The 16,295-nt window shown below is 33.2% G+C and overlaps 1 protein-coding gene across 1 annotated transcript in view; it reads left to right on the forward strand.

The window, feature by feature from the left end:
• The window catches only part of LOC106065831 (kynurenine 3-monooxygenase-like), a 26,509-nt gene extending 10,722 nt beyond the window's left edge, over positions 1-15,787 (forward strand). The window contains exons 2-13 of the mRNA XM_056024855.1: positions 6,657-6,726; positions 9,031-9,079; positions 9,305-9,392; positions 11,051-11,219; positions 11,827-12,020; positions 12,602-12,659; positions 13,089-13,178; positions 13,678-13,735; positions 13,912-13,994; positions 14,552-14,653; positions 14,748-14,807; positions 15,414-15,787. Of these exons, the coding sequence (XP_055880830.1) occupies positions 6,670-6,726; positions 9,031-9,079; positions 9,305-9,392; positions 11,051-11,219; positions 11,827-12,020; positions 12,602-12,659; positions 13,089-13,178; positions 13,678-13,735; positions 13,912-13,994; positions 14,552-14,653; positions 14,748-14,807; positions 15,414-15,554 (1,149 nt within the window). The 5' untranslated portion in view covers positions 6,657-6,669 and the 3' untranslated portion in view covers positions 15,555-15,787. The remainder of the gene's footprint in view (positions 1-6,656; positions 6,727-9,030; positions 9,080-9,304; positions 9,393-11,050; positions 11,220-11,826; positions 12,021-12,601; positions 12,660-13,088; positions 13,179-13,677; positions 13,736-13,911; positions 13,995-14,551; positions 14,654-14,747; positions 14,808-15,413) is intronic.
• The last annotated feature ends 508 nt before the right edge of the window (positions 15,788-16,295 follow it).

Below are 16,295 nucleotides of genomic sequence, written 5' to 3' on the forward strand. Positions count from 1 at the left end.
CAGCGTAACTGTCGGACCATAAGAAGTCCCTCTATGCTAGTCTATACTGTCCATACCGGCGTTCGCAATGACATCGCTGTTTGTAGTGCTGTCTTGACATCGTATGTCCATGATGAAGCTTACACATCTTTGGTGAAAGCGTTCAAGTAGTGTTAGTTGTTTTCTGTTTAATACCCATGTCTCAGATCCATATAGAAGGGTTGAGAGAACCACTGCTTGGTAGACACTTTTTTTTTTTTGTAGGCAGGCGGAGCGATTTTTTTTTTCACATAGATATAGTACATAAAACATATTTGACTCCCCCCAAATAAAAATAACTTCCTACTTCCAGTCTATATTTATTTATGTCTATGGCCTAAACCATAGACTTATATATTAGACTTGAAACCGGAAATAAATTCTTATCCGCGACTGATCGATTCACAGACCTATATATATAGATATAGATTTTTATGTACGTAAACTCTTTTTTAAGCTCTAAGGGGAGTCGCCCCAATCAATCTTTTCTGTCTTAGAAAAGTAATCTTTAGTTTTCAAAGTTTAGAAATAATGCAAAATCATTTCTCTGATATTCACGCAAATATATGAAACAAAGCCATTTCCTGTTTGTTTCCATTGAGATAATGTTTCAAAAATCCTAGATCGAAATAATTCATGTCGATTTAAATCATCTTATGTACATTCAAATAGATTGATTACCTAGATCTTTCTAGATTATGTATCTAAAAATTGCAAAATAATAATTATGAGACGAGAGTACTCTTATTTTAGATGTTTAATTACTAGATCTAGATCTAAAAATTAAATTATGTTACATAGGTTAGGGTTGAAAAAAACAACAACTTCACCTCTTTTAACTACTTTACAAAACAACGCCTTGATCCAACTTTCTACAAATCTTCACGACATTTTCTGTAGTGTTAAAAAATCTCCATGTCCAGTTTTGTATAATTTATAGGTCTATGGCCGAAACATACGGAATTTATGTGTCATTTTAAAAAATGCTTTATATATATATAGACTGCTGCCTTTGGGGAAATACCGAAAATAACATTCAAAGGCTTAATAGAAATTTAAGGTTGCGGTTTTTCGCCATTTGCGATGTTCAGGCTGTGAATCTGTCAAAAACCGGTTCTTAGCAAGCGTCTATGAAGTAAAAAGAACATTTGAACGAAATTATTATTTTTTTGTCTATCACGGTTTGTGCAGATGAATTATTCAATTTAATGTGCCTCCCTAGATCTATGACTGACAAGAATAAAAATTTAAACAATATTACAAAGAGAGTTTGTGTTGCCACACAAACTCAGAGGCGGCCCCCGTGGGAGACGGATCCCTGTCGGATCCGCATATTCGCTGGTCGACTGAGGATGGCATCGAGCAGGGTATGAAACCGAGACCGTAGAGATAATCAGTCCTGCGCGCTAACCGCACGACCAGGCATTGCTAATCTAATCGTGACGGACAGACCGACCAACAGACAAAACGCACAAAAATAAGCTTCTTTTATTCGGATGGGGGCGCTAAACAAAAAATAAATAAAATCTGATTTTTTAAAAAAGTTTAAGGAATTGGTTTAGTACCTCTGCATGTTGCGACGTTACGCTACCGCACGAAAGTCGCTGCATAAAAAGTCCATTAAAAAAAATATGCGTGATATTTACATAAAAAGTGCATTATTAGCCTTTATAAACAAACAGAAATGTTTTCTTTTTAATTATAGCAGCTAGTTGACCAGAAAAAACACCTTTAACTATTATTTATATTTGTTGTAAACATTTCTTGTACATTTTATAAATAAATTTGACTTTGTGATACTGAAAATACACAAGAATTGTACATCTTTGTTAGTATATTGTAACATTGCCTCCCTTACATTTACGTAATTGTTTTAGAATTGGTGTATGTTTATGAAAAAATCGCTTGCATAATTAATTTTATAAATTAAATGGTTTGCTTTTAGAAAACCAAAAGTAGCCGTTGCACCTAAACTTTTGAAGCCGCATTTAATGGTGAAATAATATTTTTCATATCTCTTCTAGTTTTTGAGATCTGAGTGTGACAGACGGACAGACAGACAGACGGACATTTTGCACAAACCTAATAGCGGCTTTTTCCCCTTACGGGAGCCGCTAAAAAAATGTAAAGAGTAAATAGCGATGTTACTTCTTTCAAACTGTTCCGCGGGAATATGCGTTTCATTTGAATATATTGTGTGTATATCTGGGGGGGGGGGGACTTCAACTGATGGGCCTAAGAAGTGTTCGCTAAGACTCAATACAGGGGGTTAATTGTTGGCATCTCATTCGTTGGGTGAGATGGACAAAAAAAAAAACAAGGCCGCTTGAATGTCTATGCCAGTAAATTGTTGTAACATTTTATAATATTCTCTTTACTTTGAGCGTTGTGATTTTAAAAAAAATACTCATACAGTTTAATACTAATCTAAAGCATTTTTTGTTTTTTTTTGTAAATACCCTATATCATGGGCGTAGCCAGGATTTTATTTCGGGGAGGGTTTAGGGGGGGGATTCCCCCCCCCCCCCGACCTCCCTCCCCCCCCCCCCCCCGCGAAAAAAAAAAATATATATATATATATATGTGTGTGTACATAATTAATCTTTATTACATTCTGACCCTTTCGGAATACGTTTATTGTTTATAGTAGACTCCCCGCCCTTGCTAGCAAGGGGGTCCGGGGGAGTTCGTAGCGCTCCCCCAGCGTGGGGCGAAGCCCCGCCGCCGAGCACTATTTCTGGTATTGAAAGCCAACAAAATGCATATTCTGAGGTATCTACAGTGCATTATCTTGCTATTAAAAAGTTTTATTTCAAAAACCTAATGTGCTATTCTTACTGACTTAGACCCTCTCGCGCCGTTCGGCGCATTTTCCGCCAAGCTGTTTCCGCAACTCTTATTTTGCGTAATTAATTTTGTCGGAAAACATGTCCCGCAAAACCTCATGCGACGCTCTGTCACAACCTTACTAAGGATTCGACTCCCAGTTCGGCATATGATTTCTTTGATTTAGACCCGATCTCTATGACTGACTCCTAAAATCTGTCTTAGCCATCTTTGTTGAGACACATTTAATGATTTTCAATTTCGGCAGAAGACTATTCACACTTAATTAATGGAGCCCAAGCCACTGGTAGAAATTTGTAACCTTTCTTGACTACGCTCTTGGAACTACATGCCTGTATTTCGCTTTAGATTTTATATCGAAAAGGAAAGTTTTTTCGTCAAATCATCTGTTGAGGGGTTTTAAACTAAAAAATCTCTGTTTTTTTTTTGTTTGTTTTGTTTTTAATTCAAAACCCCATTTAGCTACGATCATAGAATTTGGTGACTGTAGTTTGCTTTAAAATAATATTGAAGAGAGAGGTTTTCAACTCTAAACGCTCTGTAGGGGAATTTTAAACTCAAAACCATCTGGAGGGGTTTTAAACTTGAACGAAAAAGCCATCTGGCGGAGGGGGATTTAAACTCAAAACCCCTTTGGCTACGCTCATAGATTTTATAGTGTGTAATTTGCTTTTTTTAATTTTGAAGAGGTACTTTTTAGCTTCAAACCCCAACTGGAAGGGGGAGAGGGGTTAAACTCAAAACCCCTTTGGCTACGCTCATAGAATTTTGACTGTGTAATTTGCTTTTTTTATATTGAAGATGGGGTTATCGTAAATTTTGGATGGGGTTTTAAAATCAAAATCTTCCTAAACTGTGCTGTTGGAATTTGGGAATTGTTGTTTGCATTTTTTTTGTTTTGTTTTATAGAAGATGGGGATTTAACTGCAAAAACCTCTGGTAGGGGGTTTAAAATTCAAAACCCCCTGTAGGGGGTTTTAAACTCAAAGCCCCCTGGTAGAGGGATTTGTATCTCAAAACCCCCTGATAGGGGTTTTTAAAATCTCAAAACCCCCTGGTAGGGGGATTTAAACTCAAAACCCCCTGGTAGAGGGTTTTTAACTCAAAACTGCCTCGGCTGTGCTGTGGTAAGTGATGATTTAGTATTAAAATCTCACCTAAAATAAACAAAATGAAAGCAAAAATCAGTCACTTAATTCCGTCCCCCCCCCCAGGGGGGGGGGGATTTCATTTCGGGGGGGGGGTTGAACCCCAAGAACCCCCCCCCCCTGGCTACGCCCATGCCCTATATACATATATAGGCTTCTAGTAGACGTCAATTTCTTATACATACTAAACGATAAGCAAGAAACTTAAAGCCTTGTTTCTTATAGAGATCGACGTTACTGTGAATACATTCGGATGATTTCCATTCGTTGATTGGACTCAAAATGCAAAAGAATCGAAAAAAAAGGAGTAGAAAATAAGTCAGATACAAAGCAACTATTGCAGGGGTCCTGTGCAAAAAAAAAAAAAAAAGTAAAATTACTAATGTTTTCTCGCAAGCACTAGATATTCACCAACCGTATGATGACAGCATTTATGAATGTACAGGCTCAACGTCATAAGAAACACTTATCCCAAGATGACTATGATAAAATACAAAGAGGCTTTGCTATAATAGGAAAATATGAAACTTACTAAGGATATTAAATTACCTTCAAACAAGCGGACATGTTTCGTTGTGTGTGTAGTCAGCACTAAGATGCAAACAGTTCAACTAGGTTTCCAAATGATTAAATTATTGAGAAAGCAGTCAGTATATGACCTTTTGAGTAAAGTTCCCCTTTCACACCTTCCGTTCTACAGGGCAGATGATGTTAAGATCATATGTTTCTTTGGACAACGGTTAACAAGCAGTGTGTCATGTGGCCAGCACAACAACAAACCACCTTTACTTTCCCCAACTATTGTCGGGTACCCGTTAGAGTTGGGTGGACTCAGGGGCGCCCTAAAAATTCACAAATTTCAAAATCCCAGTCTTCATTCGATTCCAAGACCCCAAGTTTCCGAAGCCAAGCGCTTAACTACTCAGCCACCGCGCCCCTATGACCGTGTGAGATGGGCAGTTAAATAATGTAGCATGAAGAGTTGTATTTGTAAATTGAAGTCCATATGCATGACAAAATGGCGAGGAGTGAAAGTGAACCATAAACAATATGTTCGTTGATCGAGAATCTTCATGTACTTGTATATGTTAATGTATATGGTAGCAGGAATTTGTTCACATTAAGAGATTCCCCATTCTAAGTGTTATACTTTATTTATTTAGTAATAGCACTTATCTGACAGTTTCAAAATCATCTAATAAATCATTCATTATTCGATACATTATTAAAATTTGCACAATTCTCTTGAGGATAGGTATAATTGGATGCCCATCATGTGGCATATAGCCTATTTTGTGGTCCGGACTGCATAGAAATGCCAGGACCGATTTTGACACCCAGCCCGCCCCTGATGGTGATCGATTCAAATTACTTGTCATTTATATTTTCGCTTCTTGCCACATGATCATTGTCCACTCAATAAATTCACTAATTTCAAGCGTTAGTAGGCCTAGTTTAATTTTGTTGTCATATCAAAATTTCCTCTGTTCAATTTTAAAAACAAATAGATGCTCGCTTTTAGAAGACCAGAAGAAGCCGTTTTATAGCGCTATAAGTAATGATAAAATCAAATTTTCAATATTAGATCCATATGCTTTTATGCTTCTAATTTTGTTTAAATATCCATCGGCCTCCTTCAGTCGTGAAACGACTATGGTTCATCTCGAACACCTTTTCATATGGCTGTGAAGCCCTATTTTGGAGAGACATTGCCGCCCACATATATTGCATGTCAAGGTGACTTTCGCTTTGTTGGTAGAGGAGTTGGCCATTTCCCGTGTGGCACGCTTTTCTTTAAGAGACGAGGCCCATGTTTTCTCGCTGTCTATAGCTTTCTTGGTCACCATCTCTCCAACTAGTGCGGTCCAAGGCTATCTCTTCCCAATGGTCAATATCAATGTTTACTAATTTTAAATCCCTTTTTATCACATCAACATAACGGAGGTGGGGGCGACCAGTTTTTCTTGAGCCAGACGCAAGTTGCCCGTACAGAATGATTTTCGGGATGCGATTGTCCTCCATCCGGCGAACATGTCCGAGCCAGAGCAAGCGGTGTTGCCTTATTGCCTGGTGGTCTCAGGCCTGCCTAGAGCTCTGTTGTTGGCATCTTTTCTCAGAATATGATCAATCCATCTCCACTTCCTCTCTAAGATCTGCACCACTATATTTTTCTGCCCACTCATCTTCCACGTTTGGAGTTTTCTATTCATTCGTTCCATTGTATTTTTAGGATATTTCTCAGACATCTGTTTGATGAAGGTCTGCTCTTTTTTTTGTTGTTGCTTCAGTTTTTCTCCATGTTTCAGAACCATACAGTAGGACCGCCTTGACATTAGAGTTAAAGATTCTTATTTTGCCTAGTTTTGATAGTTCCTCTTTTTATTGTAGCCATCCTCAATGTGCTAAACTGTTTTACTGTTTACAATGCATTTACATTTTCCCACAAGAGTCGAAATATCAAAACGTGACAAACTCACATACAGGCAAACAACACAAAACGGCTCTTCCCATTTTGGAAGGCGCTAAAGATATTTGAAATTGAAAAAGTCTACTTATAAATGACTTAAAGTTATTTGACAGTCAATTGTAGGCATCTGGCGCAGCTTGTTTGATTTAACTCCAATTTTCTTCTGTTTATTGAAGGTGGGTGCGTTGAATGCTTGCTACATGGCTAGAAGAGGTTACAAGGTGGATGTCTTTGAAAAGAGACCAGGTAAACAGTTTTAATACTAAAGTCTGTCATTGCAGATTATTTGGGCTACTAAAAACCAAGTTTAAATCAATAATTAGATCTAAAAGTTTATACTTAATAGGGGCTGCATTGGCGCATCTGGGTGGACAATCGCCCCCTGTGCCCATTTCTCGCCTAGATAATATTTACGCTTTACTATATATACTCCTCCACTCTGCTAGGTAACCAAACATGTTAATGCGCAGTTAATATTTAAATCTATATTGCTTATAGTTATATTCTGCTTAAATTTTTTAAGTTAAAATCTTATCGAAAAGTACGAAAAGCTCATACTTTATATCTCCAACAAACCGTTAAACCTTAGTTTCAGCTCTATACCAGCTGCATGGATAGGAACTATATTTTGATTCAGAGAACTGTTTTCATGAAAGCTATTGAAAAGCATCATAGTACCAGAAAGACAACCGATAATCAGTGTTTATCAAATGACAACAATCTTCAGACATTAAGTGTCTAAGAAAAATCGCGAGACGTTTGAAGATTATTCATTAAGATTTGAAATTAATGCTATTACTGACGTACAAATAAGAATGGATGAACATCTTGACCAGAATGCTTGTTATCACATGCAGAATGTGATGTTTCATTACCATATTGACAATGAGGGAATTTCCTTATGTGATGTGTTATCCAAATATGATCTTGTATTGAAAGAACACATAGAAGACTGAGAAGCAGCGATGCTCATAAAACTCAGAATGAGTTTATAAATACGATTGTTTAACAAACCAAGTAAAGGATATATACTTATCAGAGACATAAAGGCTACAGGATATATACTTATCAGAGACATAAAGGCTACAGGATATATACTTATCAGAGACATAAAGGCTAAAGGATATATACTTATCAGAGACATAAAGGCTACAGGATATATACTTATCAGATACATAAAGGCTAAAGGATATATACTTATCAGAGACATAAAGGCTACAGGATATATACTTATCAGAGACATAAAGGCTACAGGATATATACTATCAGAGACATAAAGGCTACAGGATATATACTTATCAGAGACATAAAGGCTACAGGATATATACTATCAGAGACATAAAGGCTACAGGATATATACTTATCAGACATAAAGGCTACAGGATATATACTTATCAGAGACATAAAGGCTACAGGATATATACTTATCAGAAACATAAAGGCTACAGGATATATACTTATCAGAGACATAAAGGCTACAGGATATATACTTATCAGAGACATAAAGGCTACAGGATATATACTTATCAGAGACATAAAGGCTACAGGATATATACTATCAGAGACATAAAGGCTACAGGATATATACTTATCAGAGACATAAAGGCTACAGGATATATACTTATCAGAGACATAAAGGCTACAGGATATATACTTATCAGAGACATAAAGGCTACAGGATATATACTATCAGAGACATAAAGGCTACAGGATATATACTTATCAGAGACATAAAGGCTACAGGATATATACTTATCAGAGACATAAAGGCTACAGGATATATACTTATCAGAGACATAAAGGCTACGCATGATCCATGACCTGGATGGAAAACAAAGTCCAATCATGTATGGTACAAAAGATCAGGTGCAGTGTTACCCTTTGTGTGGAGAATGTTTAGAGATTGTTAGGAAAGAAAGAAGAAACTAATCGAAATCACTAATTTGCATGCAAATCAAGTTATTTAGAATGGCCTATATTGATCTAGGTGCTATTTGACATTCAGTCTAGCTTTTTCCTATTGGCTTGTTCTACATCTTTGATACATGACCCCTCTTTTAATTTCCCCTACAAACTGAACCTGTTAAGTTTTTTAAAATAGTATGCCACAATTGTAAACATCAGGCAATAAATTATTACATTATACTATTAAAAATTCAGAGAAATCCATTATGGAACTGGAATTGATCATTGCAGAGGGTCTGATCTTTTGAAAGTTGACCCTCTGGCATTCAGTATACATGACCATGTACACCAAGGTCAAGGACATCTCTTTATGAGATCTACATGTCTTGTAGTAAAGAAAATAGGAAAGACTTCTACAAGCTACAGATTAAATAATTTCATATGAAATCAATTAAAATCCTTAAAATTAGGAAGACTAAAAGATAGATCAAATAAAGGTTGCTGGAAATGAGTTCACCTGATACAAAAAATAAGTTTAGGACTAGAATATTAAATTCTACTTGTTATAATAATTTGAATTTTTTTTTTTTTGTTGAGTCTATCATGAAAATTGTTTATTATTTTATTTTTTCCCATGTTGTACAGTACATCATGTCTATTGACAGACGTGTATTGAATGAAATCATGCTTTCAGGTCAGTTTTTGATTAACAAATAAATCTTTGAGCCAGCACTAGTATAGTTATAGTATCTAATTTAAATTAAGTCATTTTTTATCTAAAACTTCTAATTAGTATTTGATGTTTTCTTCAATGAGAATTTCTTTAATTGAAAACTTGGTTTGTTTACACAAACCTATATATATATATTTCAATGTCTATATTTGTTAAATATGCTTACAAATGTTGTTTCTTTATAAGCTTCTGAGAAGTTTCCTAATGTGGAGATGCATTTCTCTCACAAATTGACCACATGTAACTTTGAGACAGGAGAGGCTACCTTTGATAAGTAAAGTAAAAGTTATTAAGTCAAGCAATTTTTTAGAAAGCTTATATCAACTCATTCTGTCTGTCTGTCTGGAACAGATTTTGAACACATCATTTCTCCAACTTCCCATTCTTGGATCAAGTTGAAACTTGGCATTGTTCTTAACAAAACACGAAACAATAAAAAAATTAACCAATCAATTAACTTTTTCAGTGCAAATTATTTTGATAGAAAAAAATGGAGTTTTCCTGGATTAACACAAATTTTCAAGGGGAAAAAGTTACTAAAACTGATATAATTGTTTTATTTTATTAAATAATCTAACATATCTGATTTTATTTTAAAGGAAAATGAATTAGCTACATAAGTATAATATTTAATATAAATTATTCAAAAATTTTATTCCATTAATTTTTAACTGAGCACAGAAAAAGAAAATATTTAGATATTAATTAAAAAATTGATATACTGAAAAATTGAACCTTTTAATTAAACATTTATTCTATAAATATTGAAAAATCACAAAACTAGAAACATATAATCACTTTAAATTTCATAAAAGATAAACAAATGCACTAAGAAATTGTATTATTTACATTTTTTGGGTCCCGGGAAATAAACTAAAAAAGAGGAACTATTAATTTTTATGTTGACTTTTTTTTATTTAAATGTATTGGTACTGCATTGAATTTACTATCAAAACAAAGAACAATCAGTCCCACATCCAGAAAATTAAAAAAAAGAGAAATAAAATGTTTAACATAAAAAGATAGTGAAATAAATATTATAAACCAAGTTACTCATTGAGAGTATCGCCACACTCACCAGCACTAGCGAAGTTTACTCACTGAGAGTAACACCACATCAAAAGAGTTAAATAGTTGTCATTAATTAATTATTAATTTTTTATTGAAATAAATCTTACAGTATTGATACATAGGGATGTAAATGTGAAGTTCTTCCCCTTATATAAATCTTTCTTTTTTAAGTATTTTTTATATTTTGCTTGTTTAAATAGAAAATAACAAACAAAGCTCTTTTAGTCTATATGCATTTTCCATGCATGCAGCTTAGAGATGACTATTAGTAAACTCATCTTTAAATGGTTTGACATCTCTTTTTCTGTTAAAATAGATCAAATAATATTATGAATCATAAAAGTAGAGATAAAATAAAAAATATTTGTTAAAAATTGTGAAAATGTGTGAATTAGAATTAATAATAATAATAATCTTAATTATCAATAAGGAAGTCTTACAAATTGTGCATTACACCAAACAAAACATTTTAACTGTAACCAAAATATACATTCACACCAGATACAATCATAATTTACTTGTAAAATGTTTATATCAGATAGTTGAATTTTATTTAATGATTTGATTGCCAAGGGGACAAAAGAGTTTTTGTGTCTGTTTGTCTTTGCTATCAGTGTCTCGTATTTCCTTTGTGATGGTAAGATCACAAAATCCTGACCCAAATGGTGATTTTTTATTTCTAAAATTATTTTAGCTTTCTTGTGAATAGATCTAAATATTTAAAGATAAAATAGTTTTGTATTGTGTTGCAATGTTGAAATGAATGAAGTTTAGCATGAAAATATCTATCCGAAGTCTTATTTTAACAGCTTTTTTTACAGGCCAGTTGTTCATGTTTTAATAATATTCTTCTATCACCAGTGAACAAGGACAGAAAGTATCCAAACAATTTGACCTGATTATTGGCTGTGATGGTGCATACTCAGCTGTCAGGAAACAGATGATGAAGTTGAGCAGATTTGACTATCAACAGACGTACATACCCCATGGCTACATGGAGCTCAAAATACTACCTAACAGTAGAAATGAGGTAAACATTTTATACATCCAATTAAAATGTTAATTATATCAAATGATTAAGGATGTGACAAGAACACAATTAAAATGTTTCATTTCTCTTAATTGGTCTTAAATTATTTCATAGTATGATAGAATTTTAAGGCCCCACAAGTTTTTGTTCTTGATTTGCTCTCTTTCATCTATCATTGCGGGGGTTGTTGGCAGAGGGGTAAAGCTTTTGGCTCTCAAGTTCAAATTCTGGTTAAGTCCATCCAATACTAATGGGTAATTGTCTTATGCTGGAGAAAACAAAGGTGGTTGTTCATTGTGCTGACTACATGACATCCTCATTAACTATAGGCCATAGTAAAAGATAAGCTGTCCTTCATCACCCCCAAAAGATTGCAATATTTGAGAGAGGTACATTTACCTTTTTTTTTTTTGACATCATCTGTCATTATTTTAAAACTATGAAAATAAATAAGTTTTTACCTTTTTATGTCATGCCCCTGTTTCTCTTCTTTCTTCATATCCTATAAAAAAACTTTACTAATGTTATATTATATTTAATTAATATTAAAAACAATAGTCTCTTCTTTGTAATTGTTAAAAATACTTTTTTATTTGTTTTTATTTAGTTTGCAATGGAAAAAAACTACCTGCATATTTGGCCCAGACATGAATATATGATGATAGCCATGCCCAATCTGGATAAATCTTTCACCACCACTTTGATTATGCCATTTGAAATGTTTGAATCTATCACTACAGAAGAGCAGCTCATCCAGTTTTTTAAAGCTGAATTTCCTGATGCTGTTCCCTTAATAGGACAGTGAGTACCATACTTACACTAACAAAAACAAATGATGAATCTGATCTAAATGTTCACTAACCTATGTATTAGAAAGCTGTTTATCCTTCGCTGTATATTTTTTTAAGGCAAGAGAGTGAATATTAAGTTCCTGTGACTTGGTTTCTGAAGTCTTAGTTGGAGGCTAAAATCCAGGTGAAAGGTGGGATTTTTATTTTAGATGCTGTTTGGTCTCACAAAGGCTGCGGGACAAACATTTTAGATGAACCATTATTGAAGACAGGTGCAGAAGATGAAAAGAATTTAACTTAAGTAGACCACCAGCAGACAACGGCTTTGTCTGCACTAGATGTGGAAAAATATGCAGGTCGCAGCTGGATTTGCGTAGTCTTGTGAAACACTGCACTCATCCTAAATCTTTGGAATCATAGACATTGCCATTACCAGTCCATCCAGGTGCATGGGTATTATACATTTATCTGGCTAGGTAAAAAGGCAGTTGGTTGTCTTATTATCCATTTACATCATCTGTCTTTTAAGCCTCAGTAAAATGTTTAATTTAGAGTGATTTGGTTGTGAAATTTTTCTTGTTACTTTAACAGACAATCACTGATTGAGACATTTATGTCCCGCAAAGCTCTTCCATTCATTACCATCAAGGTAAATATATTTCTTTATTTAGTCGTTTGATTACAAAATCTAAAGTGTTCTCACAGCAAATAACATTTTTTTAACAGAAGATTTCTTTATAGGTTTTTCTTTTACAATATCTTATGAATTATAGACGCTCCTTCAAAAAAAAAAAAAAAAAAAAGATAATTACTTCCTATAAGAAATTATACAGTAATTAAATTTTTTCACTTTTGTAACTAACAAAAAACTATTTGTAACAATATAAATAGCTTTTTATAATAATCTGAATAGTTATTTGTATTCTTGTTTAATTATTTTCATTAAAAAAGATTTTACAAGTTTCTTGTCATAATTTGTTTATTTATTGATTCTTTTGCAATATTTCTATGCTAATAAAGGCTTGTAGATTTTGTAATAAAAACAATTCAATAACCCTCTTTAAAATTATCCTACTAGTGCCATCCATATCATGTGAATGACAAAGCAGTTATCCTTGGGGATGCTGCTCATGCAATGGTGCCATTTTATGGACAAGGAATTAACTGTGTAAGTATAGACTTATGACATATTCTTATGTAAAATAGAGCATGAAATTATTATAAATTTTGTTACTGTTTACAAAAATTCTGCCCTAGCCTTTAATTGTATACATAACAGAAGGGCTAGGACATAATAAGTTGTATCAAAAAATATAATAATGAAATATGTTACAATGCTGTGTTAGCCTAATTTCAAGAAACAAAAAAAACTGGCAATTAATATTCTTTCTTAATATCCTTGTTAGGATGGTTTAGTTTTTATTGTGCTCCACATAATATAGTAGTCATACTAAAGTTTCTCTAGTCCTGCTCTCTTCATAGTGCCTAATACTGATCCTTAAAGATAATTTTTGGCAAGGTCATTAGAATTAAAAATGGGATCAAAGGAAATATAAATTGCTGACCAATGTACTAAAAGATACTAAAAAAGAAGGTAATTGCTTGTTTTTTTTACATAATTTAATATTTATCTCTCTTTAATCTTCGACTTTGAAATTTTTTTACAGGGTATGGAAGACTGTATCATACTGGATGAATTATTGGATCAATATAACAATGATTTCTGTATGTTCATTTGTTATAATTTTTATAGTTTTGAATTGTTATAACATAATTAAAATATAACTGTCTATATTTGTTTACTACACATCTTTCTTATGGTAGGTGAGTTTTTTTTTCATATTTTTCTATACACATATTTGGATCAGTTAATTAAAATTCATTTCATAAATGTTTCTCAGCTAAAGCTCTGCCAGCATATACCAACAAGAGAAACCCTGATGCCAAGGCTATTTGTGATTTAGCCATGTACAACTATATTGAGGTAATTATTAGACATTCATTCTCATTGTCTGCTGTTGTATCCTTGGTATACATGCAATAATTTTCAAACACTACTAAGAGCTAGTAAGTTTGATTGAGTGGGAGTGGCCTTCGCCATTGACACAAATGCCTTATTTGGAGTTGGATCATGACACTATTTTGTTTAGCTTACCCTAACTGATAGATCTTGGCAAAAATGAAGTCTAGTCAAAGTCTAGTCAAAGTCCTGGCTACAAAACGATCCTATTTATAATAATAATTATATTGTTTTACACATTGTGCAATATACACAACAATACATTACTAGAGCAAACAATTTGTAAGATAGCACACAACATATGTGTTCATACTCCAGTTTCTCTATGCTTGTAGTCTAGTCACTTTTGTAAAATTTATTCTGGAGTCTTTTATTTTGGGCCATATTTGGAATTTGTGCACTATATTTAGCAGCTAATCCTCATTAAAAGTCATACAATAAGCTAAAACAATTACCCTAAGTATTAATTTTATTATATTGTGAAATATCCTGTATATTTCTCCTCTGCAACTGATTTTCAGATGAGGTCAAAGGTGAACACTACAAGTTTCCTGATCAGAAAAAATCTGGACAATTTACTCTTCAAGATTTTCCCCAAGACATGGGTGCCTCTGTACACCATGGTAAGAAATATCCAATTGTTGTGATTGATTTTTAACAATGTCTGAATAAGATAAAATCCAGAGCTACTACCTCTGCATTTGTATTCCCTTTCAGGTTTCTTTCACTAGAATTGGTTATCAAGAGGCAATCCAACGCAGAGAATGGCAAGATAAGGTAAAAGTCTTGACTTGACCACAATTTACTTGCTGCATTAGACTATGGAAAATATTATTAGAGTATTCTTATGAAAAAATTAGCTGATGTCTGGAGGGTGAATTACATAATCAAAAACCTATATACTGGCTACATCAATGGGTCTGTAGCCTAAACAAACTTAAATGAAATAACATTAATACAAAATATTGGGTAGAATGAGGCAAAGATAAAAATTATAAGTTTTACCATAGAATGCATTTTAAATCTATGAAACCTGCATATTTAACAAGAGGCTTGATTAGGATTATTTCATTCTTTAAAAGGCAAACTCTATGAAAAGAAGCCTTATATGGATACTTCAGTATAAGTCTGGTTAATTAAAACCTTCACTATTGCTCCTGAACACTGAATAAGAAGAGCAGCAACAAAAACAAAAGACTCTTTGATGTCTGCATGCAGACATACAAGAGAAATTGCATACACTAATTTATTAATAAATTTAATAACTAATAATTTAATTCTAAATTAACCTAAAATTAATGTTACAATGTTAAAAATTGATAAAAGTGATTTTAAAATGTGTATTGATTAGTTTATATTAGTATTTGTTTCTAAATTTCACAGATTCTGACCAGATGTTTGGCAGTCCTGGCCATCAGTGGCATGGTGGGTCTTGGTGTTGTGATGAATCAGCTAAACCAGAACTACAAAAACTGGTCTGTTAGTGTGCAGAGCATCATGATCAAATATGGGTTTGTCTATTAACGGTGTTGTCACTCAGTATTCCAAATGACTTCTGCATCTTTTTTTTTAATACCAAAGGTCTACTCACAGAATAAAACAAAAGGTTCGATTGCTAATGACACATTAGTCTGAATGACCAACTCTGTGCAAAAGTACATCCAAGAAGTTATGCTTGAGAAGAGACAGACTGTGATAAGTGAGATATAAATAACTTGAAGAACATTAAATTAAACAATGGACAATACTGTGTATGTGGGTTAATGACAACCAAACAAAAAAAAAAAGCACAGTTAGACTAGTGAAGTCCCTTGATTGATCAAAACACAAATGAAGTCAAAACAATATCTCTTACGTTCCTTTCTGAATATGATAAACTGTTCAAATGTCTTTCACTTTAGCCATATCATTTAATGTTGTTTTTTTTTAATTATTAAAATTTGAATATGTTGTCTGGTTTGTATAAAAAAAGTAAGAAATATACATTTTTAATATGTGTCCATTATTGTTTAGCAATGAAGTTTTCATTATTATTAGATTGTACAAAAAAAAAGATTATAGATACTGTGCCAACTAATAATTGTACACATTATCTTCAAAATAGATTTCTTTAAAGAATCTAATAATGTTTAATTTTTACCAAGTTTATATCAAGTCACTCCGACTGTCTATCCGGTAAAAATCTTGTACACATTATTTCTTCCACTTCAAAATCTCGGATCAAGTTGAAACATTGTTCAATTATTCATTGTCGATAACAACACA

The sequence above is a fragment of the Biomphalaria glabrata genome, chromosome 3, assembly GCF_947242115.1.
Source record: "Biomphalaria glabrata chromosome 3, xgBioGlab47.1, whole genome shotgun sequence".
NCBI lineage: Eukaryota > Metazoa > Mollusca > Gastropoda > Planorbidae > Biomphalaria > Biomphalaria glabrata.